This window comes from Neolamprologus multifasciatus, chromosome 20 (assembly GCF_963576455.1).
Source record: "Neolamprologus multifasciatus chromosome 20, fNeoMul1.2, whole genome shotgun sequence".
Lineage (NCBI taxonomy): Eukaryota > Metazoa > Chordata > Actinopteri > Cichliformes > Cichlidae > Neolamprologus > Neolamprologus multifasciatus.
In genome coordinates, this window is record NC_140458.1 from 21,260,655 (window position 1) to 21,287,672 (window position 27,018).

General features: G+C 41.9%; 1 protein-coding gene across 1 annotated transcript in view; it reads left to right on the forward strand.

The window, feature by feature from the left end:
- The first annotated feature begins 2,830 nt into the window (after positions 1–2,830).
- The window catches only part of lamb2 (laminin, beta 2 (laminin S)), a 47,335-nt gene continuing 23,147 nt past the window's right edge, over positions 2,831–27,018 (forward strand). Inside the window, 7 exon segments of the mRNA XM_085145143.1 lie at positions 2,831–2,966; positions 3,331–3,397; positions 17,182–17,351; positions 17,473–17,608; positions 22,561–22,634; positions 22,708–22,896; positions 23,651–23,714. Coding sequence (XP_085001269.1) covers positions 3,367–3,397; positions 17,182–17,351; positions 17,473–17,608; positions 22,561–22,634; positions 22,708–22,896; positions 23,651–23,714 — 664 coding nt within the window. The 5' untranslated portion in view covers positions 2,831–2,966; positions 3,331–3,366.

Sequence of the window (27,018 nt, forward strand, 5' to 3'; positions counted from 1 at the left end):
CAATATGACAGAGGTTTATAGCAGGCTTTGTTCTGGACGACGATCTGCCAGCAGTGAAACACTGGCGCACATCAGAAACAGTTATAACTACATACTACTCCCATGTGAAATGATCCGCATGTGCAATGCAGTGGATTACATGAAGTCAACAGCTTTAGTTCATATAAGATTGATTCATTGCACCAAACTTAATTTCTATGATATTTCTTATCCCCGGACATAACTATTAGTCACGCCGTGCGGTCCACCTGCGTGGCTGGGCTGGTGCTTTCAAGCATAGAATCTGTGATAACGATCACGGCTCCTCATTGGATTAAACCAAAGGGAATCCAATCCGTCCTGCAGGGAGCGCGCATTCCTGCTCACGTAGACAGAAAAGGGGCTCGTCGGAAAACATGCGGCGGGTTTCTGGAGGGAAACTTGACACAGGAATTACTTTGTTTGTTTTTTTTGTTTGTTTTTTTTTTTTTTTTTGCCTGTCCCGTTTGGCTCTTTTGCCATCAGAATTATTGTCTAAAGGCGAAGAAAGATGCCCAACGGATTTTCTTTACCAAATTGACCATCCCAGCTTTGCCGTAATGGTCCATTTGATTCACCTTTTATTCTTTATTTTATTTTCACTTGCTGAATACGGGACAGACTTGACTGGGGGAAAGAAAAGGGAGAAAGAAAGAGGGAAAGAAAAACAGTTGAGAAGAGGGACGGGGGAGAAGGGCAAAAAACCAAAACCAACAGAATAAGCAGAAAAAAAAATAATAATAATAAAAAAAAAAAATAAAAAAAACATATATCGATCACCTGGATCACCTGTTGAGAAAGAAAAAAGAAAACAAGCAGAAGAAAACGAGAGTAATAGAATAAACAACATCACAATGATATATGGGAATATGACAGTAAATACTAAATATTAAACATTATTGTGCAGCACGTAAGATCGACAGCGCAGTGTGCATTGAGGTAGGAGCCAAAAAGGGTGTAGTTTGTGTGTGTGATCACCCGTGTGTACACCTGTGAGCATGGACGCGCTTGTTTTTCTTAAAAGGTTCCCTCATGTAATGATCTGCTAGAGGGTGTGGGGGGCCACTGCCCCGTCCTCCAGGGCATGAAGCAGGTATGGAGGAGATCAAAACTCCAGACATCCAGAGGCCCTCAGAACACAAGAGACCAAGGAAGACCAACAGAGGGGCAGCCGTGCCACTGTCCCAGAAAGAGCCGAGGAGAGTCCCAGATGAGGGGTCACCCAGCAGCCACGGAGCAGAAGCCAGGGGGGGTTGCAGTGACGTGCCCGTGAGCTCCGCCGGCAGCCAGCTGTGCCTGAGTGACCGAGCCCCAGGCCGAGAGGCCGGGGACACCCCACCTCCGAAGTGGCCCAAGCGAGCCCCAGGCTCCAGGCCCCGATAAGCAGCCGCCAAGGAGTGAGCCGGTGTGTACCCGGACGCCCACCCCCGGACACAAAGAACCACCAACGCACCGATGTCTGAGGGAGTCCGCCCCCGGCAGGGGAAGTGGTGGGGGGAGATAGGCCTCCAAACCTTGGAGGGCCTGAGCTGTCCTCAGAGAGGTGGCGTCTGATACCCAACCTGACATATGGACAGACATACAGGCACACACAGATACAAACATCCATTCCCACCCTCATGCTCTCATATGCACTTACTCCACACTCAACCAACGTGGAGACAGACATAAAGAGACGCTGTACACACAATCACACTCCCCAAGCGTACTCTACGAACCGGGTCTAGGTACCCTTGCCCCTGGAGGGGGGACCGCAGAGAACGAGGGTGAGAGAAGACTCCTAACCTCCCTCCACCCGCTCATTGTAGTGTTGATGTATGTGTGTTCTAAGGTGCATTTAAAACCCAGGAGGGCATGGAGCTACCTGCCAGAGAGCAGCAGGTAAGCGCATAGTCCCTCCTGCTAGCCCTCAATGTCTACGTGTATTTAAAATTGAGAGGTGGGCAACGACGCCAGGGGTGAGGTGTACACCCTGATGGTAATGCCACAGGAATTACTTTGAATTCACTTTGCTTTAGCAGGGGTTTTTTCACACTGCATTATTGCCTATATAGGACCATGTTGATAAAGTGAAGTACATAATAAAGTAGCTTTTGTGCCGTCCTGGTATGTTAACAAACTGTTTAAAAAAAGCAGGTAAAGCAGCCAAATAAACTAAAAAATAAATATAACATAAAAATAAAACAGACATGACAGTGAACTCAAAAAGAAAGTATTGTGCTATGGATCCAGTACCAACACCTGGACTCACCTGTAGAACCTCTTACTCTGAGGACAGTAACATTTCTGGCAGGGATAACTTCTTTGGCACAACACCATAACTTTCCTTGTATGTTTATTTACTTAAGCACTGCGGCCTAGTCATATTTCACATAGGAATCATTTTAAAAGTTACTGTATACATTACGTATAATCTGCTGGAAGTTAACCTATTGTAATATAGTGTGTGTGTGTGTGTGTGGGGGGGGGGGGGCAGATTGGTGGAAGATACTGTAAATGGATTTGCATGGACTCGTGACTAAACAGCTGAATAGACGGCTCTGGATGATGACGTGTTAATAATAATAATAATAATAATAATAATAATAATAATAATAACAATATGTTTTGTGAAGACGTTTCACCTCTCCTCTTTCACTGGTGAAACGCCTTCACAAAACATAAAGAAGTCCAGTTGTTATCTTTCTAAACTAATCGAAAACTCATTTAGAGAAAGGCAACTGGGTGTGCTTCATCTGCCCATTGAAGGAATCGAACTCGCGACCCAAAGATTCGGCCCATTTGCGTGCGCATTAAGAAACTCCGCTCCAGTAAGTGCGGCCCAGGGTTTCCCGGGCAGAGAAGCAGGAGCAGAAGAACTGCTCAGCTCCGCTTCTGTCTGGGAACTCCGCAACAAGTGGACGAAGAGGGGCAGCAGAGAAGGAAACGTTGGAAACGCGACGCAAACGGTGAGAAGGTTTAAGATAATGCTTATGATCAGTTCATTTCTGAAATAAGAGACAATCAGTTATACTTAGCTCGCTGGATAGTTGAAAGCAGTTTATACTTTTTTTCTCCTTTAGTGAACCGGTTTACAGAGAACAGAGTGGCAAACGGTGATTTAAATAGTAGAAACAGAGAGTGGATGAAAAAAAGTCTGTGAAGGAGTCCTGGTTGTCCTCTGCACTTCAATTGTTGGTCGTCAAATATCAAAGCTTCAATTTTTCCCACATTTTTAACTTTTTCCCAACGCTCAATTTGCATCCAGTAACACAAAAACCGCCTTTAGTTGTTACTGTGTATGTCTAATGATGAGTGTGTTGCGTGTGGCAGGTTGCTGCGGCCCAGCGGGTGGATGCGCGCTCAGAGATGCGAGCCTCGGTTGCGGTGCTCCTCTGCGGTAAGTAACCTGCGCACCCTTTGAAGTCACTCCGTGTTTTCTGCTCCATATCAAACCCTCAGAAGCGATTCACTGAACGGATATGGCGGCTATCGAGCGACTTCAGGTCACTGGTCCTGCTTTGATTAGTCTGTGGAAGATGTGTAGCTTTGTTAATCCTGTAAATGCTGAGTTCAAAGACGTGTAGGGAATACAACATAATAATAGCAGTGACGTGAGATGGTCGGTGTCATACTCCCTTGATGCCTGCACTTGGTTCATAGAGTCCCTGTTAGTGAGAATGCGCTGTGATCAGCACGGTGTTCACTTGTCATGATGGAAAACAGGGAAGAAAACGGCTTTGCAAACTCATTTACAGCAAGCAAAAAAGTCAAGAGTCAAGAACATTTTTTTCAAAGTGGCTTACACTCTAAAAAGATTTCTCTAAGCCTCGATGGTTGGAGTCAGGAACTATACCAAGGCACTATCAGAAACAGTAGTCTGGATGTGAGGCTCAAGGGATTGCCTTTTACATTTCCCTGTGCAGAGATAAGATAGCTGGTGTTTCTTTTTTAAGGGCCCCTGGTGCCTTCAGGGCCTCAGGGGTCGTCTGTCTGCGTCTCTGTCTTTCTCTGGGTGGTGTTACCATGTTTTACAGTCCTCCTAAAATGGCCCAGTTGAATCCGCAAATAGAGACACCCACTGCACACGTCTAGCGCCTACATACTTTCTGGATGTAAATGGTAAACACACAGGTTTATAGAATGTGGCTCACTCACCCATGCGCACACATTCACACTCCATTGAGTGTATCAGGAGCTACTCAGGATTAAGTATCTCGCCAAAGTATCCACGGGCAAGATGCAGGCTGGGGCAGCCAGGGATCAATTGGTAGATAATGTGGTCTGTATCATTTCTAAGTAATCTTCTAGGTGAATGTGTGTGTGTGTGTGTGTGTGTGTGTGTGTGTGTGTGTGTGTCCAGTATTGAATGTGTGCAGCGATGAAGCTAAGAATTGAATACAAAGACATATCTGATTTAAATCTCTTTTCACTGCATCCTTCATTTGTTTAACGCAACTTACACGTACATGTGGGCTCCACTCTAAGCCGAGAGGTTGTGAGCTACACCTCTATTTCACTGCCTGATAACCGTCAGTAAATGCATTTGAATGCGTTGCTCCTTGCAGCTAGAAGCGAGCGTGCTTATTGCTGCAGTTAAAGTCTATGAGCGTCTGCTGTCAGGCCTCACTGATCAAATCTGCAGCTCTTTGTGGTGGCTGACAGAGCTTAGTGGGAAGTTTCAGGACTGAAGTTCTGTCTTTACATTTGTGCTACTTTGCTGTCAGTGTTGCTGGCCTTAATGTCTCAGAGTCACATCAGGATAAACTTTGCAGGACAGTTTTTTTTCTTTCTAAACCTGTCTGAATTTAATATACCCGTGCCCTTTGGTGCCTGTAATGGTTTACCCAGAGCTGCTTTTGTACACATTTTTACACAGCTGGACAATAAAGCACCGCATAATCCCATCACGTTCATATACTACTAACCAGCCAGCCCCGGTTCTTCTTGTCTTGCGATTTTCCTGCCGAATGGCTCACTTACCAGTTTGCTGTGGTGTCAGTCCTCGGAATCATCACTCATGTGCTTCCCTGGAGAGAATCTTGTTGTAGCGGACAGATGTCGGCAGTTGGCCACAGTAGTTCTATTCAAGAGATCCACTGATGAGCAGAACAAGTTCTGCTTTTGGCAGCCGCACCACAAGAACATGGAACAACCACGCTTGTGGTTCATGGACAGGAGAAACAATTACAGCAAGCAATAAACCTTTCACTCTGCACACAGCAGGCCTGTGTGTGTTGTTTAAGGGTATCAGTAGAAAATGTAACCACGCAGGTAAAGTGTAGGTCAGGGTTGATTCTCAGTTTTCCTATTCAGTAAGTCAAGAAGGAAAAAGGGATAAAGTGGGCTATAAATATGATTCCTCAAAAATTCCTGGCAAAATGAAAACAGTTTTTAGGAGAGTCAGGATATGAGAAGACTGAAAGATGGAAATGACATGGAGCAAGGTTCAGTTCAGTCCAGCCATGGACTGTGGGCTTAACCCTGCAGGGGATAGAAGCCATGTACTCGTGTTTAATCTTTAAGCAATTAACAGCACTCAAATCCAAATATAATGATGGCGTTCTGTCAATTAAACCTGATCAAGTCACAGCCAGCGCACAGCTCATGAACCAGATTAACAAGAGCTTTCAACACGTCAATTACCAACAATTAAAAGTAAAATACGTCTTTGCTTCTGGTATAATCTTCAACACTATATACTTTCAGGAGTTTGATTAAAGGTGACTTTTTCAGGAGCTCACAGGCTTTAGCTAAAGTTTACTAAATGGCTTGGACAGAAGGAACGATTAAAGTGGTGAACTCTGATTTGACAAATGACTCCTGAGGATCATTTCCAGACAGAGGAAGCTAACCCACTGCCAAACATAAATAAGAATTAAAGATAATTACACTGACCAAGTATATCAGTAGGCATAGGACCTATTGTGTGTCATTTATAGTGCCATTATATCATCCTTGGACTCTAATAGTGTAGCTTTGCATTCACAGTTCAAAATAATCTTTATGGTCAAAATCTCAGTGTTAGCAGCTGGAATAAGTAGAGAGAAGTGGGAAGTGTTTGACCTGATAAACCTCCCGCGCTGTCATTACTAACATGGGGAGGTGTCCATTCAGATGTCTCTGAGGATGAGCTGTGAGGTCAAGGGTCAATTCCAAACCCACAGGTCAAAGGAGGGGTTAATTGGCGTGTGTCATTATGTGTGTGCGACAAAAGCGAGAAAGGACTCAGGCTGATCACAGGAACAAAAGAGTCAGCCATCCCTTCACTCTTCTTTTCTTTTCACATGCTAGTTTCTTTTCTTCACGACTCCAGTTATAAGTAGGAGCTGCAGCGAGATGGCCATATGTGTTGGTGAAGCGCAGATAACTGGTCATCTGCGCTTCACCTGGGGGTGACTGTAGCTCAGGTGGTAGAGCAGGTCATCTACTGATCGGAAGGTTGGTGGTTCGATTCCTGGCTTCGCCTAGTCTGCATGCCAAATATCCTTGGGCAAGATACTAACCCCAAATTGCTCTCCGATGCATCCATCGGAGTATGAATGTGTGTGAATGTTAGCTATAAAGCACTTAGAGAGATGTGCTTGTGCGAATGGGTGAATGCACAAGTTGTGTAAAGCGCTTTGAGTGCTCAGATGAGTAGAAAAGCGCTATATAAGAACCAGTCCATTTACCATTTACCATAACCTCTGGCAAAAAGGCTAGTTACCTTTAGACGCCTACCTTTAGTCTGTCTGCGATTCCTTAGTATTCGAAACCATTTAAAGTGCAGTTGAAGGAGGCACCAACTCATCATTACTCTGTAGGAACGAAAGGAAAGAGCTGGGAATAAGAAAGAAAAGAAAGTAAGCAAACCTGAACATAAAAAAGGGATCTGGATTGCCTCATCGCACAAAGTAAATCCTCTGTAATACACAGGTTTATGTGTGTAGGAATGTGGCTTTTTTGAACTGCTGATACCCTCCTCGTGTGTGTGTGTGTGAGCAGGTGAGAGCTGGTTAGGCAGTGGGAACGAGAGAGTGTGTTCCCAAAGCCTTTGTAAGCGACAGCCTCCGGAAATGTGCAGATGCCAGAACAATGGTGCACTAAAGCCTGCTAACCACCAGTACTAGAAACAGAGAGAGAGGGGGGAGAGAGAGCCTGATTAAATAGAAGGGGGTGGGGGGTACAATCAGGATAGAATCAGGACAATGAGAAAGAAGAGGGAGAGAAAGACTTTAGGCACAGGGGTGGAGGGAGAGAGTAAACCTGTTTGTATAAAAGGACCGTGAGTTGGGTTTCCTGGGCAGGAGCTTTTCTGGATGAAAAGGGGAGGTGCAGATAAACTAAAGGAAGGAGGACTTGAGGATGGGGGAGGTGATGGAGAGGAATAGGAAATGGTGCTGGCCTCATTAAAAACAATGAAGTGGCTGGTGAAGTTATGAACCTGAGTGGAGCTGCTGTGAGTGTCAAGGAGAACGAATGCGAAGCTGTAAAGAAGCGTGACCTGTGACCTGTCGTATGAAGACATATGATTGCAGACACATAGCTCTAGTTAGCCACTGTAAATGTTAATGACATAACACACTTCAAAATCACAATGATCAGTATTATTCACAGAAACAAGTGAGACTAGGGAAAGCACGGTGTAGTTTAAAGTGGGCCTATTCTGCTCATCATGTTTTAGCTCCTCCCTGTTTTAGAGGTTAAGGACACTCTCACTTTAGGCCAGCTGTTTTCTGATTGGTTTCCCTTTGTAAACAGAAGGTTTGAGCAGCAGGTGGGTGGGGCTTCTGTGCTCATAGCTAGCAAGGATTCCTTGAGATGAGACTAATCCCATAAAGATCAAAGAAGGGAATAAACATGTTAAAGAGTTATGAATCCCGAGCCTTTGGTTAACATGGATTAATTGTTCACACAATCTTTGTTCATGCTTAGTACGAGCATCATCCATTGGAACAGAATATACATCCAAAGGAAGTAAGGATGATTTGTGATGTGAGTGTGCAATCAAAAGTATAAAAGGAAAGCAGTTTTTATGCTAGATTAACTAATTATTTTCAGCAAAGGTTATGAATGATGTTATGAATGAATACTTTTTATTCAATAAGATGTGGCTCCAATATCCACAAGAAGCAGCAATATGAATGTCCTTTTCCTTTCCAAAAACTGTGGCTGCACTGTCTTTATGTTTGTCAGATGCCAGGAGCTTTTATTGCTACGAGCCACAGGCTACGTCCAATAACAGGATTAATGGAGTTCTGTAGCATAGCTTGTTAAAAAAGCACTCTCAGACGCGACCACACCTGATAGCAGACAAGCAGCAATTAGAATGTGACGCTGCAGTGTGGGAGGGTTGAAGGAAGGAGACGGAAGGGAGGAAGGACAGAAGGAAAAGGGGGATGAAGTCGAGACAAAGAGAAGAAGAAAGGAAGAAGGGAAGGATGGATTTGGTGTGCTTAGTATTTTCTTGAGATATTTGAAATTTTACTTCAGTTGCAGTGGAAGAAGTCACAGTGTGTGGTGCTTTCATCTTGGAGCCCTGTAATTACACACACACACACATGCGCATACCCCCCCCCCCCCCCACACACACACACACACATGTAACCATGTACATATATAATGTTTCTTGTAACCTTGGGCTAGCTGTTTCATATGTTCCAAGTCACTGAATGAACAATCCATGATTTATTGCTGAAATCAGATATGTATACTCTACAAAATGATGCATTAAAAATGTACTTCATTGAATATTATACTGCCTCCAAGGATTTTGGAGGCTGTAAGTCATAGTTACAGGCTATTACACACTAATGAAAACATGGATGTAATGACTACATTACATTTTTGCAAGTGGATCTATATCTTGCTCCTTTCAGGCAAGCATACAAGCTCCTACAGTTTGGCCTTATGGTCTTAGGTCATTGTGTTTGCCCCGCCATGTTACAAATACTGCACCCATTTTCTATCTCCGTATTTCCCCACACCTCTCTTTCTACTCATAAAACTTACAATGGCTGTTGCTTCAATGCAGGAAAAAAAAGAAACCTTCTTTTGTGGCTGCTGCAGATTGTGGTACATAGAAGAGCCTGCTGTCTGTACTGAGTCAGACCCCATTAGTCCTCTTTTTGGGAGTGTTTTTTTTTTTTTTCAGGTAAACATCATTGTTTCCCCTTGTGAATCCAGTAGGTCCCACACTGCAGTGGAAAGAGAAAGGCCGGAGGAGCTTATAAGGGGAATTTCCTGTAAGTGTGCCACACCTGCCCCGAGCTCCTGCAGTGAAAAAAGGGTGAATATAAATGCAAAAAGACCCAGTTTGTGATACAGAAAACTTAACAATTCTTGGTTACCTTTGCTCCTCTCTCAAGGTAGTAATGGGGTCATTGTCAGTTCAGACCTGGTATTACAAAATGACTTCGTGAAAGCAGTATTCCCCAGTGTATTTTAAATTGTGCTCAGAGGATCTGACCTAAGCCTCAAGCCACACAAAGGTTACCCTCCTCTCTTTTACACATGTGCCAATTTCAGCATTTATCAAGCCGACACAGTGCAATTATGTTATTAAAGTCACTTAGAGTCACATACAGGAATGTGAGCACAAGAATAGAACACACTAAATGCTCATTTCAAGTCCCATGTGATGCTTTCAGTTTTCCCTCTAAGTGGAGCCAGATTTTCTTCATCAGGCACTCTGATTAGCACGTCCAGCAAACAAGTATGGAGTCTGCTCGGTGCTCTGGGTCAGCTGCTGAGCACCAAGGCAAATACACAGCACCGTAATCACTAAAGAGACCCACAGGAGTCCAGTCTCTTTGGTTAAATGACCGAAGGAAAAGCTGCACCCAGCATCTGGTGGCCACGTGTGCCTTGTATTTGGTGGATTTATTGACCTTTAGACAACATGGCAGGGGGAGTGTGGCTGGTAGATCATTTTTAGGTTACAGCAAACATCTCACACAATCCTGCAAAATCTGACCTGCAGTGTTTCCATAACTCCCTCTCATCAGATAAAGCTTACACTTTGTAGGTGTTATGTGATGGGACTCTACTATTTTGCCAGTTTTGCAGTGGGGACTTTAACATCAGCAGCATTTAAAGATACCATAATTGCACAGCATGGATATATATCCACTCAAAGTTAGGTCTTGACTCCTTCCATCCATCCCAGCTGCAACAGGGTGAAAGATGGGGTGCACCCTGGACAGGCCACCAGTTTGTAGGCCTGTTTGACCAGTTTAATCTCCATAAGATGGAGATTATGCTGGATAAACTCACGAATATATGAATTATTCATGCAATCTATCATTTGATTGTGTTGATGTAGCTGACTAATGTATGTGAATTTCCCATTTGCTCATTGAAAAAACAAAATGCATCAAAATCATGCACTCCGTTTCACGTTGATGCTTCTTTGGATGTAAGTACTCAGTAACAACAGACATGTGGGAATAACGGCTTGCGGGGTGGCCGCTAAATGCACTTAGCATGTTTCCCGTACCGCTAAGATAAAAACAGACATTGTTCTAGCTCCTCATTCCCCTGCCCACCTGTTATTCGTAGTGTCTTTTTCCATATTTTCTCTCTGGCGCGGAGCAGCTCAGACATCTCCAGGACGGGACAGGAATGTGAGCGTATCCTCTATTCCAACCAGCTGCTTCTCAGTGCCATGCCTTGTTAATATAACAGTCTGTGTAATGGGCAGCGCCTGGCCTTGTTAACTGAAACTCTTGTGTTTTAGATATCAATGTAGGCGGTCAGTAATAAACAGTTGGGAAAGACTCAGAGGAGATGCCGGAGTTTTTATTATAGAAATGATTTGAAATACAAACTTTAATTGGTTTAAGACTTCATGTGTAAATGAAGTGAAATGTGTAAATAATGGCTCGTGTGTCTGTGGTAACTCCAGTTACTGCAGTTACTGCAGTTTTGAATTATGGTGTGCATCTGTAAGATTTCTCAGAGAAAGCGTACTAGAGCCCTCCATGTTAGCCTTGTTGATTATGACATTTTTCCCAAGATCCATGGCCCTGCTCTTAGGGCCTGCTTTTGTAATAATAATTTTGAGATAATAAAGAAATAATTTTGCTCTTATTCAGTAAAACTTTTGTCTCAGCCACTGATTTATTAGATTTTACAAGAATTTTGACAGATGTCAAGATTGTCATGGGCCCTACACTTAGCCTTGAATCTCTAATAAGAAAGTAAGAAATACAGACACAGTATCGTCTCTGCTTTGGACATCATTTACTTAAATGATGGGTTACATCAAGGTTAGCAACTATTTTTAGGAAGGACGCCTTTTTCACTAATGAACAAGGTGAGCGGTGAATCCACCGCTCTGACCTCCCGGTGCAGTAGACATTAAGGGAGGAGAGAGATGGGAGGTGAGCTGTGAGGTGAGGAGGAGGAAGACCAGCTGGTTGTTTGGCTGTGGGAGTTAACCGTCCATCAGCTAAGTGCCGAGCAAAGAGAGGACGGAGACGCATGGAAGGGGAATGTAAACTAATTAGCTAGGAGGAGTTAAAAATAAAAGCAGTTGACTTCTCTTTGCCAGGCCCTTAAAGCAGCTATGCCATGGTGACTGCTAAACATATCTGTGGTGCCTTCTAGTCCCACACTGTCTTAGGTCATGCAGCTCTTAAATGATGCTAATCCTGTCTGTTCACTTCCCCGGGTGAGCTAATATTGGATCTGACCGTTCCATCATTTTATTAATGTTGGATGCATGTATTGTCTGTGTTCTCCCAGCAAATACGTGTGTCGTTACGTGCTTTCTCTTCAGTCCAATTTTTGACTGTTTGCCTTGGTTTCCTGCAGAGTTTACACTGGTTCATGTGACAGCAAACTGTGTCTTGCCAGACCGTGCTTCTGGAATGTACCACGCTGATGTCACATCCCACACACACAGAGCTAGAGGTTTTCATTAGTCTGTGGATTAGATGGGTACAGCTGAGTAACAAATTTAAGGAAATTAAAGAGGCAAACTGAAAGAAGGAAAACCGTTTTACAGCTTTGTGCAAACAAAGTGTAGCTGATTTATCCCTGTAGTGAGCTGCAGGCTTCTAGTTGGAGGTGATATCAGTACTTGACATATTAGCCCACTACCATTCAGATTTATCACAGCTGTTGCAGTGCAGTTTCATCTCTGCACAGATTATGCATGCTGACTTTGAAAAACTAACAATATATTAAGCTTAGGCTAGCTAATATAGTTGGTACTGAGTGAAAAGTATCGTTCTAACAGACTGTTCTCCTTCACTTTCTCAGTTTGCTTTGTGTGTTTGTTAGGCGAAGGTGTGTAGTATAAAACCAGACACAATGTCATAAAAAGTACTGAAGGTTGCAGATTATGTCCACAAACTTTTACATTTTTAATTGTTCTTTTTTTCCCACATGCCAGTTTTTACAGTGAGAATGTTTCACTGGTAGAAATCTTCTGTAATCTGTCACCAGTCTCTAGGCAGCGAAGAGTTACAGTAAAGTATGTAAATGCTGAGAGCAAAGGAGGTCATCTCATGCTGACAACTGAGAAACATTTCTAAAGAGTTTTGTGGAATAGTGCCGCTTTAATGTGGTATATGGTCTGCTTATAGAGAGTGGTCAGAATTTGAGTGCAATCCGTGGCAAGGATGAAAGGAATAAACAGGGTTCGTACGGGTGCTTGAAAATGCTTGAATTTTAATATTGTCCTTTCAAGTGTTTGAATTTTGGATGCGGTGCTTAAAACTGCTTGAAATTGTAACTGTATTTTATTCACAAATAACTATCTGATTGAATACTTTTCTTATCAGATAGAGAAATAAAATGAGCTGCAAAGTCTAAAAGCTAAATTTCTCCACCTGGGCTGCCTTGCTGGCAACCTTATCCTTTTAGTATTGTTGTGTGGTGTGTTTTTCTTTGTTTTAGCAAAAGGGTAACAAAGGCATTTAAATCAACCTGTGTGTGTGTGTGTGTGTGTGTGTGTGTGTGTGTGTGTGTGTGTGTGTATCGGGGGTTTTGAATTCATTTCTGAAAGCTCTGCAGAGTTTAATCTGTATCACTGCCTCTGACAGTCAGAGACTTTCCTTATGTGGAAGACCTTTCGCCTGAGAGCCAAATTTAACCATCCAAGGGCATGAATGTAATGATTTCATGTCATGTTTTTAACTCGAGCTGAGAATAGGTTAACAGCTGTTGGAAGTAGTATATGACATGGAAAGCAAAAGCAGTTTTTATGGTCTGATGTCAAGATTATTAGAGAACAAATATAAATAAATAAGAATGTGCTATGCGGCTGCAAGATGATGTACAAGCTACATTCAGTATGGTGTTACTAGGGTGTTACAAAAGCCTGGTTGAACAGCACTGTTTTGCAGCCTTTGTTACACACACACGCACACACTGCACATGCCAGTAGCAGTGCCCGAGCCTCCCCTTTTTTCTTTCAGCTGTCACCCCACGTTTCACTTTGCATTCCTTTAATGACAGTATATCAGAAAAAATGAAGAGAAGAAGGAAGGAAGCAGCTGATACACTGGATTGTCCTTGTGACATGGGCCTTGACATCCCCTCACTTCCATCAGTCATCAAAATAATTATCAGTGCTGCAGTTTTTATTATGTTCTTGAAAAACTGATTAAATGATTAAAGGTAGTTTCCTTGAACCTAATACTGCTCCCTCTTGTTTTTAGTGCATGTTTGTGATCAAAAGTTCAAAGGTAAAAGCAAAGATATGCAATGTAAATTGATTTAAAACAAAAGTAGATCATCCGAAAAGCCAGAATGAGCAAATGGCATTTTGTTGGTTGGTAAACTATGAGGGTTATCAGGTCACGGTCCAAGTCCAACAATGTTAGGTCCACTTTTAAAGAGACATTCAGTAATGCCAGCTAACAGCAGCTAATAGTGACACAGACATTAGTGCTTACTCACAGAAAATATCAGGATATCCTCAACATTTCAGATCAGTACTGCTGTCATTAGACAGAAGAAGAGTATTGGCATCTGCGGTAAATGGGGGATAAACAGTCTAGAAAAGTCGGGCCATTGCTGTTTTTTTCTGCATTATCCTTGGATTATGTACTTGGAATTGTAAGGGGTAAGAAAACGGAATACAGACTGCAATTTAGTGACATCTAGTGGTAAGATTTTATACACTGGACCTTTAAAATCTGTCTGATCACTGTTGTCCTCTTCTTCTTTTGGCAGCCCCCTTTAGGGGTTGCAACAAAGGTTCATTCATTGGAAAAAATATGTATTTCCTGGCCAGTTGGCGAGTGATTGTGGAAAGCTGCTTGCTGTTGCTAGGAAAAATTGTTTGCAGTAAAACACATGGTGCTGCACAAACAACCTCCTTTGCATTTGCTTTGGTTGTTGGCAGATTTCTGAAGTCATCAGTAGTTTCTATGGAGGATGCTGACTTGTTTGCAAACAGTTGCCAACCATGTTCTAAGCAGTTGTGAAACTGTGAGAAGCTAAAGTTAAAAAAGGATCCCCGCTCTCTTCAAAGTTTTGAAATGCGTTAGTTTCAGAATGAAAGTTACAGCTTTAACTTAGAGGGTGAATAGTCCCTGCTTCTGCTTTGCATTGTACTTTTTTAAGCTTCATTACTGCTAAGTGCTTAGTTAGTGAGTGTTTTGAGACAAGTTGGCGTCTTCCAATTGCATGGAGGTTTATGGTGCAGCACCGTCTTTGTGACCAATCTGTTCATTATCCTGCATGTCTTCTTTTTACAAGTGGTGATGTCAGCTCATCCTGGGAGCACAGGCGTAAAGCCGGTGAATTCTTCACACAGAGATAAAAGACATCCAGAAACCTAGTGATTACACGACACATTAGATGTCTGCTTTACTCCTCCACCCTCTCCTCTCCACCTCTGATACACATGAACACCTTTGAGAGTGTGTCAGCATCCCAAATTGGTATCAAGTAGCATCTGCGTATATCCTCTCATTGTCTGCACAAAGGCTGTCTCTCTTTTTTCTTTCACCCATCAAACCACCCATCTGACTCGCTCAGTTTCCTCTCAATGTCAGATTTCTTTGATAATAATAACTGCTCAACAAATCCTCTAACAGGTGTCTTTTGTGTAATTAACAAGCACACAGTTGTTCACTTAAAAAAGGGGGGCTATACAAGGTTAAAGTGCTTTTAAACTGTCATTTGAGCCTTGAGTTTAAATACATTAATGAGTGTATCTTCATGCAGAAGAAGAAGTGTTGGTGTAGATGCACAGGTGTGTGTGAGACTGTGACCTCATCTGCTTGTTGCTCACTTAGCTTCCACAAATGTGAAACTTTGTCAAATGCCAGGCAAACACAGGTTTCCTCTGTAGTGTATGTCAGGATTGGGTGTGTCATATGTGTCCATGTGAAATCCTCTGCGCTGTTGGGGACCGCTGATCTGACCAGTTGCCCATGCATATACAAAAATCTAAGCAGAAGCTCTTAGGGGACAGAGCGTTCTCCATTATTGCCCTGAGGTTATGGCATAAATTGCCTTTGGACATTAGACAGTCACCTGCATTGTCCATATTTTAACTGCCTCATCTGAGAGTATAAAGGTATAGCAGGTATAGCACCTAGTTTTTCCTTATGTGTGTAAGCATTAAAAATATCAGTGTTTCACAGAAACACCCAATTATGCAGAAGGTTGATGTCATGGCAGGCTCACAGTGGTGTATCTTCAGTAACAGTGTGTTTATTTTCCCAGTGGATATACAAGTGAAGAGCAGCTACTTTATTTAAGCTCAAGAGACTGAGCTCTGAGGTTAAACTGCTCAAAGTGTCAAAGTGATAGAATGGAGACTGAGTCACATAAAAGGTTGAAAATAAGTGTGCTGTCATTGTGCTGTCAGTTAAGTTTTGGAGCCTTGCCCAAGGGCTTTCAGAATCCCACTGGCTCACCAAGATCTCAATAAATGCATGTAGTTTATTCTGCTACAAAAAAAGTTTATAATAAGTTGTTAAGTGTTAGCATTTTATCTTTTAGGGCCATTTAAAGTGCATTCATAGAGAGGGAGGGAGGATTAGAAACACCTGTTGTGGACAGCCCATAGACTGACAACAAGCACCCGAAGGTCTCGTCTCATACCAGTTTCCTCATAGCAGTACATACACAAACGATCAGAGGTCCCAGGAGGAGGAACTCACGTCAAGATGTCCGGTGGAATGTGTGATGGCTGCTGCTGGTTGTCATGAAAGTTTATGAGGTTTATTTTAACTCCCACACATAGCACTGCTGTTCAGTCACAGCGAGGCTCTAGTTTTGTATCACCTAGACGCCCTGTCTCGGTACTTTGTGGTGCTCACCAAATCTATAAAAACAGGTGTTTCTGCTTTTTTACGTAGCTTACGAGTCTGGCTTAGAGTAAATAATCACATCTCTATTATAATCACCATCAATAAAAATGAAACCTGCATTGGCTTCTTCCCACATTTGGCTTTTAGCCGGCGCCTGTGCTCGGGTCATTTCTTTGGAACACATCAGAGCCTGTTAACCTTCAGAGCTGCTTTGACATAATGTTGTCCCAACACTGAAATATTTCTTGCTACTCTTTGATTGAGAATTCAGCTATGACTTATTGATAAAATCAGATTTTTGTTTTGTTTTTTGTGTACCTGAGCATTATTCTTTGTAAGTGGCCAGTACAGTATATCTTTATTAACAAAAGTGCTACGCTGTCAAAATGCACAAAGAACAACAGCACAGATGTCACACTGCTCATGCTGTTGCACAGATATGGACAGAGAGGTCACTGAAATCTGTGTTTTCAGTTTCATATATAATATCATTGATGACCTGTAGAAGCAAACTAATTTGTACATAGTTATTTTTGACCATTAGCTCCTTTTATTTCCTTACAGGGAGTGATGCGAGAATTTCCTGATGTAAAGGGCCATTGCTAACTATATCTGCCACCATTTCAAAAGTTTCTCTTTGATATTTTGCAGGGACTCACAATGGATGTTGATGAAACTAATGCAGCAGTATTCCATTGACTCAAAGCTGCACATGTTTAGTTTCACTACCCATCCTAGAGTCTTTTCCTTGGGAAGTGATAAGAGCTTGTGATGTTGTCTAAATAATCAGGTCAGAATGGAGGGTACTGATTAGGTCTGTTTTACTTGCCAACTCAAGCTTGTGAGTGGGTGCACTGCTGGACAGTGATGCAACGATTGTTTCCTGTTCGCTTTAATGAATTTCCTGTGTTCTTTCCTTCAGTCCTGACTGTTGCTGTTGGTCAGGACCCCAGTCAAAGCCACGGCTGTGCCCATAGCAGCTGTTACCCAGCAACTGGGGATTTACTGGTTGGACGAGAGAAGAACCTTAAAGCCTCATCCACGTGTGGAATGAGATGGAAAGAGCCTTACTGCATTGTCAGTCATTTGCAGGTAAGTGTTTTTGTTGAACTCTGCTTTAATCTTAAGTAAGAATTGAAGGAGTTAAATGTGTTTCTTTACTACATTCTGTCTGTGACTCTGTCACACTTCCTATTTTGCTGTCCTGCCGCAGGATGAAAAGAAGTGTTTTGACTGTGACTCGCGACGGCCATATAATCCACTGTACAACACCATCAGTCACCGGATAGAGAATGTTATCACTACCTTTAAGCCTCACCGCAAGAAGTCCTGGTGGCAGTCTGAGAATGGTAAGGAGACTTTATGGTCATCTACTGATTTCATCTTAATTAAAGCTTACATAGAGATTATTGTTAGCTTAATTTACTTCCACCCAGTTGTACAAGCAGACCAGCAAGCACCCATTGTTAAGTCCTGTATGCTGTTATTAAAATACTACTGTACTGTGCAAACCCTGCTTTATAAATGGAAATAGGTACTGTGATTTATAGAAGAATGTGCAAATACACATAGAAGTACAGTATATAAGGCAAAAACAGAGTTTATATAATTCTAAGAAGCTTTAAAGTCAATATTTGGTATGACCACCTTAATTCTTGAACACAACTTAAAATCTCTTTCTGTAAACTTTCTGTAATTATTTTGTAACTAGTTTTCAGGAATAGTTCTCTAGACTTTGTGAAAGATATTCAAAGCTCTTCTTTGTATCCCCAAACATGACTCAGCCTCCACCATGTTTCACAGATGACTGTAGACCCTCACTGTTGTTCCTCTTTTATGACCTCCTCCATGTATGTTGATGATTATTTGAACCAAGAATTTAACATTTGGATTCATCATTCCATAAGGCCTGCTATCACAGATTCATATTCCTCCGTACTTTAGCATACAGCAACTTTTTCTTCCTCTTTTGCTTCTTTGGAAACCCTAACCCTGACGGCCACTTTTCCACTAAGACCATTTCTGATAAGGCTTAAGTGGACAGTACATGGATTGACTGATAGGCTTTCACTTTTTTCCTGTTTCTTTAGGCCTCTGATAGTTTTTAGACCTGCCTCTTCTTTTATTCCACTCCTCCAGTTTGCTCAAAAGTGATGGTGTAATTTTTTTATTACACCATCATTCTAATCTAGTACTGTGAGTTTCCCAGTATAATAAATTCACAGCCACAGGCATTATTTGTTCATGTCATAAAGTTTTTGTGGTTAATAGAATCTGTCTTATTAATTTAATGATTTTATGACTGATGAGACCTGGGTTTTTGTTATTGTTAAATGTCTCTTAGATTAGCGTGAAATTTTGCATAGTTTTCACACTTTCCTGTCAACCTCAGATGTACTCTGTGTTTAGTGTGTTTTGCGAATATTAGCAGCATGTGCCAGATCATGTTAGCATTTATGTTAGCATGTAGCTTAAAGACTGCTGGACATAAGAGCAGTAGACTCATCATATTCCCACATAGCAAAATTGGTATGGCCCTGATCTGGCCCACACAATGTGCTTACACATGGCCCACATACTGCAAAGAATGACGGCCCTTTGGTGGCCCAGATCTCGCTTGCCTGAGATGGGCCAGCACAAGGCCAGTTGCAGACACACTGGTGGTCCTGTGCTGGCCCATGCGAGGATTACCTCTGGTAAACCTCATCTGGGCCACAAAAGGGCCGTCATTCTTTACGGTATGTTGGCCATGTGTAAGTTGTGTGCAGCCATGGGCCAGTTGCAGAAACACTGCTGGCCCAGATGTCAGCCTAATGTGTACCTTAATCAAGCCATGTAATAACAAAATGTGCTGGAACATAATAGTGCACAAGTAACATGACAAAACTCTGTTCAGACAGTAAATGGACTGATTCTTTTATAGCGCTTCTCTACTCTCCCAGATTACTCAAAGTGCTCTATACAACATGCCATATTCATCCAATCACAAACTTTCGCTAAACTGAGTGCTTCCTAACTACATTCACACTCTTGACATACAGACTAGAGGACTCAGGGATCGAACCACTAACCTTCTAATCAGTAGGTGACCTGCTCTACCTCCTGAGCTACAGCTGCCCACTAGCAAAGATGAGTAAACCGTCACTAGGTTTTGGATAAAGTGTAAACTCACAAACCTGTCAAACCTGCATTTTAAACGTTGGCTGCCATAGCAGTGTAATATTGCAACATGGCATTTGGGTCTTCTAACTAAAATAGGAAAATAGGAACATAAATAGTGCCATCATTGCCAGACCTGGCCCACATCTGGTTGACATACACCCTGCCATGACACCGGTCAGTCAGAAGTGCCAGCTTAATACCAGATCTGGGGCAGACCTGTTTTCTATTACCCTGGGCCACATAACCCAAACCACAATCAAGGCAGATGGTAAATGGCCTGCATTTGTATAGCGCTTTACTTAGCCCCTAAGTACCCCAAAGCGCTTTACACTACATTCAGTCATTCACCCATTCACACACAAATTCACACACTGATTATGGCAAGTGCACTGACAGAGGCGAGGCTGCCGGACACCACCGGAGAAATACAGTATTAGTTTTGTACACTTATACACGTAAACTCACACACACACACACACACACACACACACACACACACACACACACACACACACACACACACACACACACACTCAACCACACACTGTGGCCAGCATCCTCTGACCAGCTACAGATGTCCTTAATAACAGAGTGAGCTCTGCATGCTGTGGCATCTGAACAGAGTGAGGGAAAAGGAGAAGATGAAAAGTTAAGACTCTGATGTCAAGATGAGAGTGAGAATAAGTAGAATATTTAAGACAGGGTGGTGCACAGTAATAAAAACAGGAAGAGGAACAAACTGTAACTGTTTTTTTTTTCAGGTGAGTTAAATTCTTCATCACTATAAGTGGTCGTAAGGATCTGTCCATGACTGGCCAATTTGACACAGTGCTCGTTTTAGTTGTTTGTGAGTCATTCCACAGTAACAGAGTGGTGTTGATGACAGCACTGTGAAGCTCTAGACCCAGAATAGATCGGGGAGAAACAGAAGAAGAAAAAGAGGGGCAGGAAGTACAGTGACTATTTTTACTCCTGGTAGCTGCAGCTTTTTCCATGGCATCTTTGTGGCATTTGTTTGGTGAATGTGGCAGCGCTCACAGAAGGCCACTTTGATAAGGACACAGTGCGTTGATTGTCTTTCCATATTAAATAGAAAGCCCATTTCCTGGGATTGCATGCAAAAATTACAAGGACATGCAGGAAAAAGCAAAAACCAAACAACCAAACCAAGCAACAGGAAATAACCAAAGGCAGTGATTAAGAATCCTGATGAAAACAGAAGGAGTCCTATAAAAGGACAGGACAACAATGAGGTTGAGGATAAAACACAAGAAGGGAATTTAAAACACAGAAAGCCACACAAGGGACTGACCTTCAAAATAAAACAGGAAGTTAACTGACAGGAACAAAGAACAAGCTCACAAAAACAATTTGATGCAGACATGGGGAAATATAGGAAACACACAAAAAAGTGTAGGATTATTAAAATTTAAAGGAGCTACAACTCTGTTAAATTTCTTGAATATTGATCAAGTAGCAGAGGCATTGTTAATCATTTTCTGCTGCTTTGGTGTTACTGAATTTAATAACAGGTGAACTAGAGGGGCAACAATGGGACAACCTCCAAAACAGGAATGGTTTCAGAGGTTAGGGTCCCTATTGGTCGACTCCTCCAGGATAGCACATCAGTATGTGCATTCGCCAGAAGGTTTGCTGTTTCTCCCAGCACATCTCAAAGCCATGGAGGAGACTCGAGAAGAGGGAGTTATTCTAGGAGAGCTGGCATTTGCTATACAATACCAGAATTGGCAGGTCCACCACTGGCACCCTGTACTTTCACAGATTATGTTTTGATCCATTAGATGCTGCCCAGTTTCACCTCAGTCTGTTCAGGAGCTCAGTGGTCTTCTGGTCTAGATCTGGGAGGAGATCCTCCAGCACACCATCTGCCATCATCTGTCTCATTATATGAGCATGGGCCAACATTGTCAGGCATGCATACAAGCACATGAGGCTATACAAACTGAGTAGCATCTGAGTAGCTGCAGTGAAATTTCAGCAAGATCGACTAGCCTACCACATCATTCTTTCACTTTGGGGTGTGTTTGAATTCAGCCCTCTGTAGATGTGTCATTTTAATTACCATCAAACAGCATGGCATCTTTTCATTCCTAACACATTTCCCAGCCCAGTCTAGATGATATAGACCAGTATAGATATTTTTTTCCTCCACTAAGATTTGATGTGTTTTTAAAGTGTTCATTTATTTTTTTGAGCAGCGTACAAGGATCAGGCAAAAAATAAGCCTTCAACAGAATTATGAGTGTCAGGTGCTCAGTGGAGCAGGTGTGTTGTGTGCAAACTCATTATGTGTGTTTCGATTCAGTTACATAAAGCAAAAACTGATCTATAATAAAGGTCAGAATCTACTTTCTAGTCTTTTTCTCCTCAACCTTCTTCTTTTAAATTTTTGTCTTTTCTGTGCCTCATCAGCTTCATAGTAGACTGTGCTTGTCGTTCTAGTCTAAGGGAGTCTGACCTTATTGTCTAATAACATATTGGTGTAAGAAAAAAAGAATCAAGAAAGACGTGCAAGCGACAGGAGGCCTGAAAGGAACCATAGGGAGTGGAATATGAGGACTGGGCTCTTACAAAAATGAACTGTGCAGAGAGCATCAGGGAAGAAGGTGCATGAGGTTCAGAACACTTTCACTGAAACTCTGGATGTTCTTACTCTGCCACTTCCACTGCCACACAGCAGCATCTACACACAGATGATACAGCAATACGGGCAGAGTCTAGTGCCCAAAATATTTTATTAGTACTATGGAAAGATCCTTTTGGCTTTGTTACTGCAGAATTAACACAAAACAAGGAAAACAAGAGTGAAAGTAGAGTGGCCCTTCAGAGAGCTCTACAGCTCAGGAAGTATGTGGGCCTTTCCGGCAGGCACTCCACATTTCTCCTGCCAACAGTGAATGTTTTTCCTGTCAAGCATCCATTCCACCAGCCAAGCGTGTGGTTACCACTTCACATAATGCCATTAACCTTTATTCTGTGACATCCATCTGTGGGAAATGATCATTTGAATGTAAGCAGTTTATAAATTCTTCATGCAAACCAACTGACGGACATTAGCAGATACAGAATGAGTGAGCCTTATTAACATCTCTGCCATTCCTTGTCTTTGTTCCCACAGGAAAGTCGGATGTCTTTATCCAGCTGGATCTGGAAGCAGAGTTTCATTTTACTCACTTGATTATGACGTTCAAGGTTAGAAAAATATCACAGATCACACATGCAGTCAAAATCATATATGAAACAAAAAGGCGTTGTTCTTTTACAGACTTTCCGGCCAGCAGCCATGCTGATTGAGCGTTCAGCAGATTTTGGTCGTAACTGGCAGATCTACCGCTACTTTGCCCATGACTGTGCCGCTGTCTTTCCTGGAGTCTCACAGGGTCCTCTGCGTAACATAAATGACATCATATGTGAGTCACGCTACTCTGATATTGAGCCATCGACAGAGGGAGAGGTGAGCGACTGTTTTGACGCACTAATCCAATTTGAGACAAATGTGAAAATGACCTTGATCTTAAAGCATTTTTTAAATCATTGTCATTCAGGTGCTTTTTGTAGTCCACACGTAGGACACACTTACAGCCTGGTAGTGTATCAGTTTATAAAATTTCCTAGCAAGTGAAAAATTCCCAGTATAATCCTGGAGGGAAACACAAATCTTTTTTAAGGTTTGCAACATGCAGGGCATTTGGTGTACAAATTAAATGCTGCTTTGCTGAGCCACTGCGAATAAGGGAGCAGCTCAAAGTAGCTTTAGGTGTAGAAATTTACTTTCTCGCTGAGAGTCTTCGTGCCTTTTTTCTCTCACTCTCTTACCTTGTCTTGGACTGTAACCAGGGGGAAACAGCCTGGCTCAAAATCTGTCAGTGTGATTCTTTTCTGTGTTAATTATTAAACTTTTAAAAGGAGGTAGGCTGTTTTGTATGTTTCAGTTTTTTCCTTTTTGACAGAGCAATATCCAGAGTATCTATATTTTGTTCTGCTAATCCTTTGAAGGCTGGAAATTAAGTAGCAAGTCCTTTGTCAGTTTGGTCTCCAAAATAACAACACTTCTTTTAACAGATTCTGAGCTTTCAAGTAGCACCTACTATCCTAAAAAAGGACAACTAACATTTTCTATTTGTTAATTTTGTCATATATGCATATAACATGATGTGGCATAATACACATATGTAACACATGTGCATAATATTTATTTCCCGGCTTAGGTCATCTACAGAGTGTTGGATCCAGCCATCAGGATTCAGGATCCATATAGCCCGACTATACAGAGTAGGTCCCACACAACAGCCTGCAGCATGCAGCAGTCATCAAAAATGTTAAACAGATAAAACACCTGGTCTATATTGCCTGAATCTTTCTTTTTTGGGGTTTAATATTAAAACATATCAGGCATCATTTACATGTTCGTCTAACAAGTGAAAGGTTGTTGTTCAACTCCAAAACCTTTTATGGGGTTATGTCAGGAAAGGCATGCAGAGCTACCCCTTGTGACAAGGGAGCAGTTGAAAGTAGCTAGCTAAAATTAGCAATGGAAAAGTGCCTCTGAACTTGTTTTTATGTAATGTATTTTATGTAATTTATATGTATTTTTAAGAGATCTCGGACAGTTAGCACATCTCAGAACAGAGAGGTTGTCCACAGTTTGCTGTGGACTTTCCTTTGCAGTAACTTCATTAACAACAGGATCAAGGTCTGACAGGAAGCAATGCTCTGTGTTCTCTTTGTGTGTTCTACACAACTGACAGGTCAGATGTTACACATGGATGTCTGATTTGTTGAAATAGCAGCCACTCTCTCAACCAGTCTTGTGTTTCAACCAAAGAAACCTTCAAAACCTTTTCCCTCACTGTCTTAAATTTTCACAGTTTGTCAGAACATGTCCATTCCCCTTCTGCTGCTTCTCTAGTCTGAATGGCCATGTGGTTTCTTCCTCCAATCACCCCAGACTAGAATAGCCTCTGCCCTGGTGACTGGATCCTGAGCCTGGATCCACAGGAGGTTTCTTCCTGTTAAAGGGGAGTTTTTCTTTCCCGCTGTCACCTCTTATGAGCAAGCTGTAAGTGCTTAGGTATTATTGTAGGGACTTTAAAGCACTTTGAGGCGAATGTTTTTGTGATTTGGTCCTATAGAAATAAAGTTTAATCAAATTGACAATGTTGCAGGGATAAACGTGTGTAAAGCTACTCTTACTCTGTATTGTTTTTCAGATAAAAAGTAGCAAACCACACCAGTGTCCTAGATTACACCCACCCTCATCACATCTGCTATTTTGTGCTGCTTTTGGTAGATTGAGTAGGTCATTACTGAAACGACATAGCTGTATCCGTATTCAGAAGTTGGTACATTGTTCGTAGGCCACCCTTCAAAAACATTGGTGAATATCTTAATTTGCCCAGCTCAGTAATTATTGTCCTAAGACTTTTTGATGAGCAGTTGCTTCTGTAAAAACAAGCTTCTGTTACAGTCTTATAATGAAGTACATGATCATGTAAATCAAATATTACTAGAAGACACCCACGACAAATGTGTAAAAAAAATCAAACCAAAACCCCCCTGCCCTTTTCCCCTTCTAGTCATACTCACATTTATCATCATAAATCAAACTCCAGCAGACACAATTAGCTCTTGTTATTCAGCTGTGACCGTCTCTCTGGGGTGTGAAACATGGCCCTGCTGTGTGGAAGACATGGTGAGATGTGAAAAGCAGCTGTTTCTCTCCCACGCAGCCTCCCCGTTCTAACCCTCATATTTAGACTGGCAGGACATGAGAGCTTTTCCCAGAAACCCTAGCATGATTTCCAGTGCATCAGCAGAGGCTGTCCGGCTCAGTTGTTAAATATGTTAGTGGAGCTGGTCCACATGTAGTACTCTAACTGCCTCACAGCTGATCTGTTTATATTTAATGTCTGCTGCTTGCAAGACAATTGATTATATCCAGTTTAGTTCTTCTTCGGTTGCTGTTTAATTGTGTCTTTGTCTCTTGAGGAAGAACTCCACAGGGCACGTTACTGATTCACATTTATACTAATAATATTACTCACTTAATATTCACCTTTTGTGACCTAAATCCTTCGACCACACTCAGTACACACTCACTGGAGTATTATACAGGAAGCTCAGTTGAGAACACAAAATCCTTAACTTTACTTGGTTTTCAGGCACTTGCCATAGCGTTCATGCAGTACTGACGTTCTGCAAAAATGTCTTTAGCATTACTGCAGTGATTTATAGGTCTGTGATATTTAGGAACTTTATATTATTCTTGATTGTGTGCACTGAGTGAAACATTTTCAGTGCTTTTTGTGTAATGTTTGGAATCTGGTCAACCAGCCAGCAGGATTTGTACTGTAAAAAGCTTCATCATTAAGATCAATTTAAAAATCTTTGCATTGTTTTGGAGCCAGAAGGTACCATATTCAGAGTGGAGTATGATGTTTTTAGCCAGTGCTAGAGCAAGCTTGGAATTCAGAGAAACATATTAACTGTTAAGTTGTGTCAAGATCAGAATAAAAAATACACTCTGTAAGCCATATCATTTGTCAGATCATTTCAACAAAAATGCTTCGAAATGCATCGAGCGGACAATGGTGGCTCTTTTTTGCCCGGGTGGTTTCTGCTTTGTCGCAGTGAAGAGAAAGGTCCTGTGTTCTAACATGCACTATGCTACATAAACATTAGTTTGTGTGGTGACTGCTATTGGTAAACAGCTGGACTATAACCACAGAGAATGTTCCAGCATGTTGACAGGCTGAAAAGACAGACAAATCCCTCTGGAAAGCAGTGAGCTTCCTTCCCTAGCTCGTGCCAAATAGTTTCAGAAGATTAAGGTACAGGATGAGGGAAGGACTCTCTCAACGCCACATTCCATTACTGTCTGTCATTTTTGGACATGGTGTCAGTTTAAAGCTGAAGTTGTGCTGGATATATTCAGTTAGCAGCACCTGTAGTTTCTACTCTTTATAGCAAACAATTAAACAAGTCAAACAGGTGTAGTTCTCAAAGGTGTTTGAACTAAGACGCTAAAAAAATATTGCCAAAAATAAATTCATATATGACTGAAATATTTTTACCGTAGTGTAAGGAAGTACATATAAGGTGTTTGGACTGGCGGCAGCAACAAATGTAACGTAGTTAATGAGTAATTACAGTACATTGATTAATGAGTTACATTACAGTAACGTGTAATGAAGCCTACAAATCCTGACACCTGCTGGCGAAATTGTGGTACTTATTTAGGAACCCACTCACATATATTCTGGTCATGCCCAAAACTCTGCTCATTTTGGAACGACATATTTAAAGTTCTCAATACAGTTTTCCAGCAACCATTAACAAAAGTCCAACAGCTAGCCATTTTAGGAGTAACACCAAATGGTTTTGCGGGAAACAATAAAAAGTATCTTTTAAGAATCTTGCTTACAGCAGCACTAAAGTGTATCACTATTAAATGGCTGAATCTTGACCCACCTTCATATAATATGTGGACTGATAAAGTAAGAGAAATTTACCAGATGGAGGAAATAACATATGCTCTGCGGATTCAGAGAGAATTGTTTACTGAGCGTTGGCGACC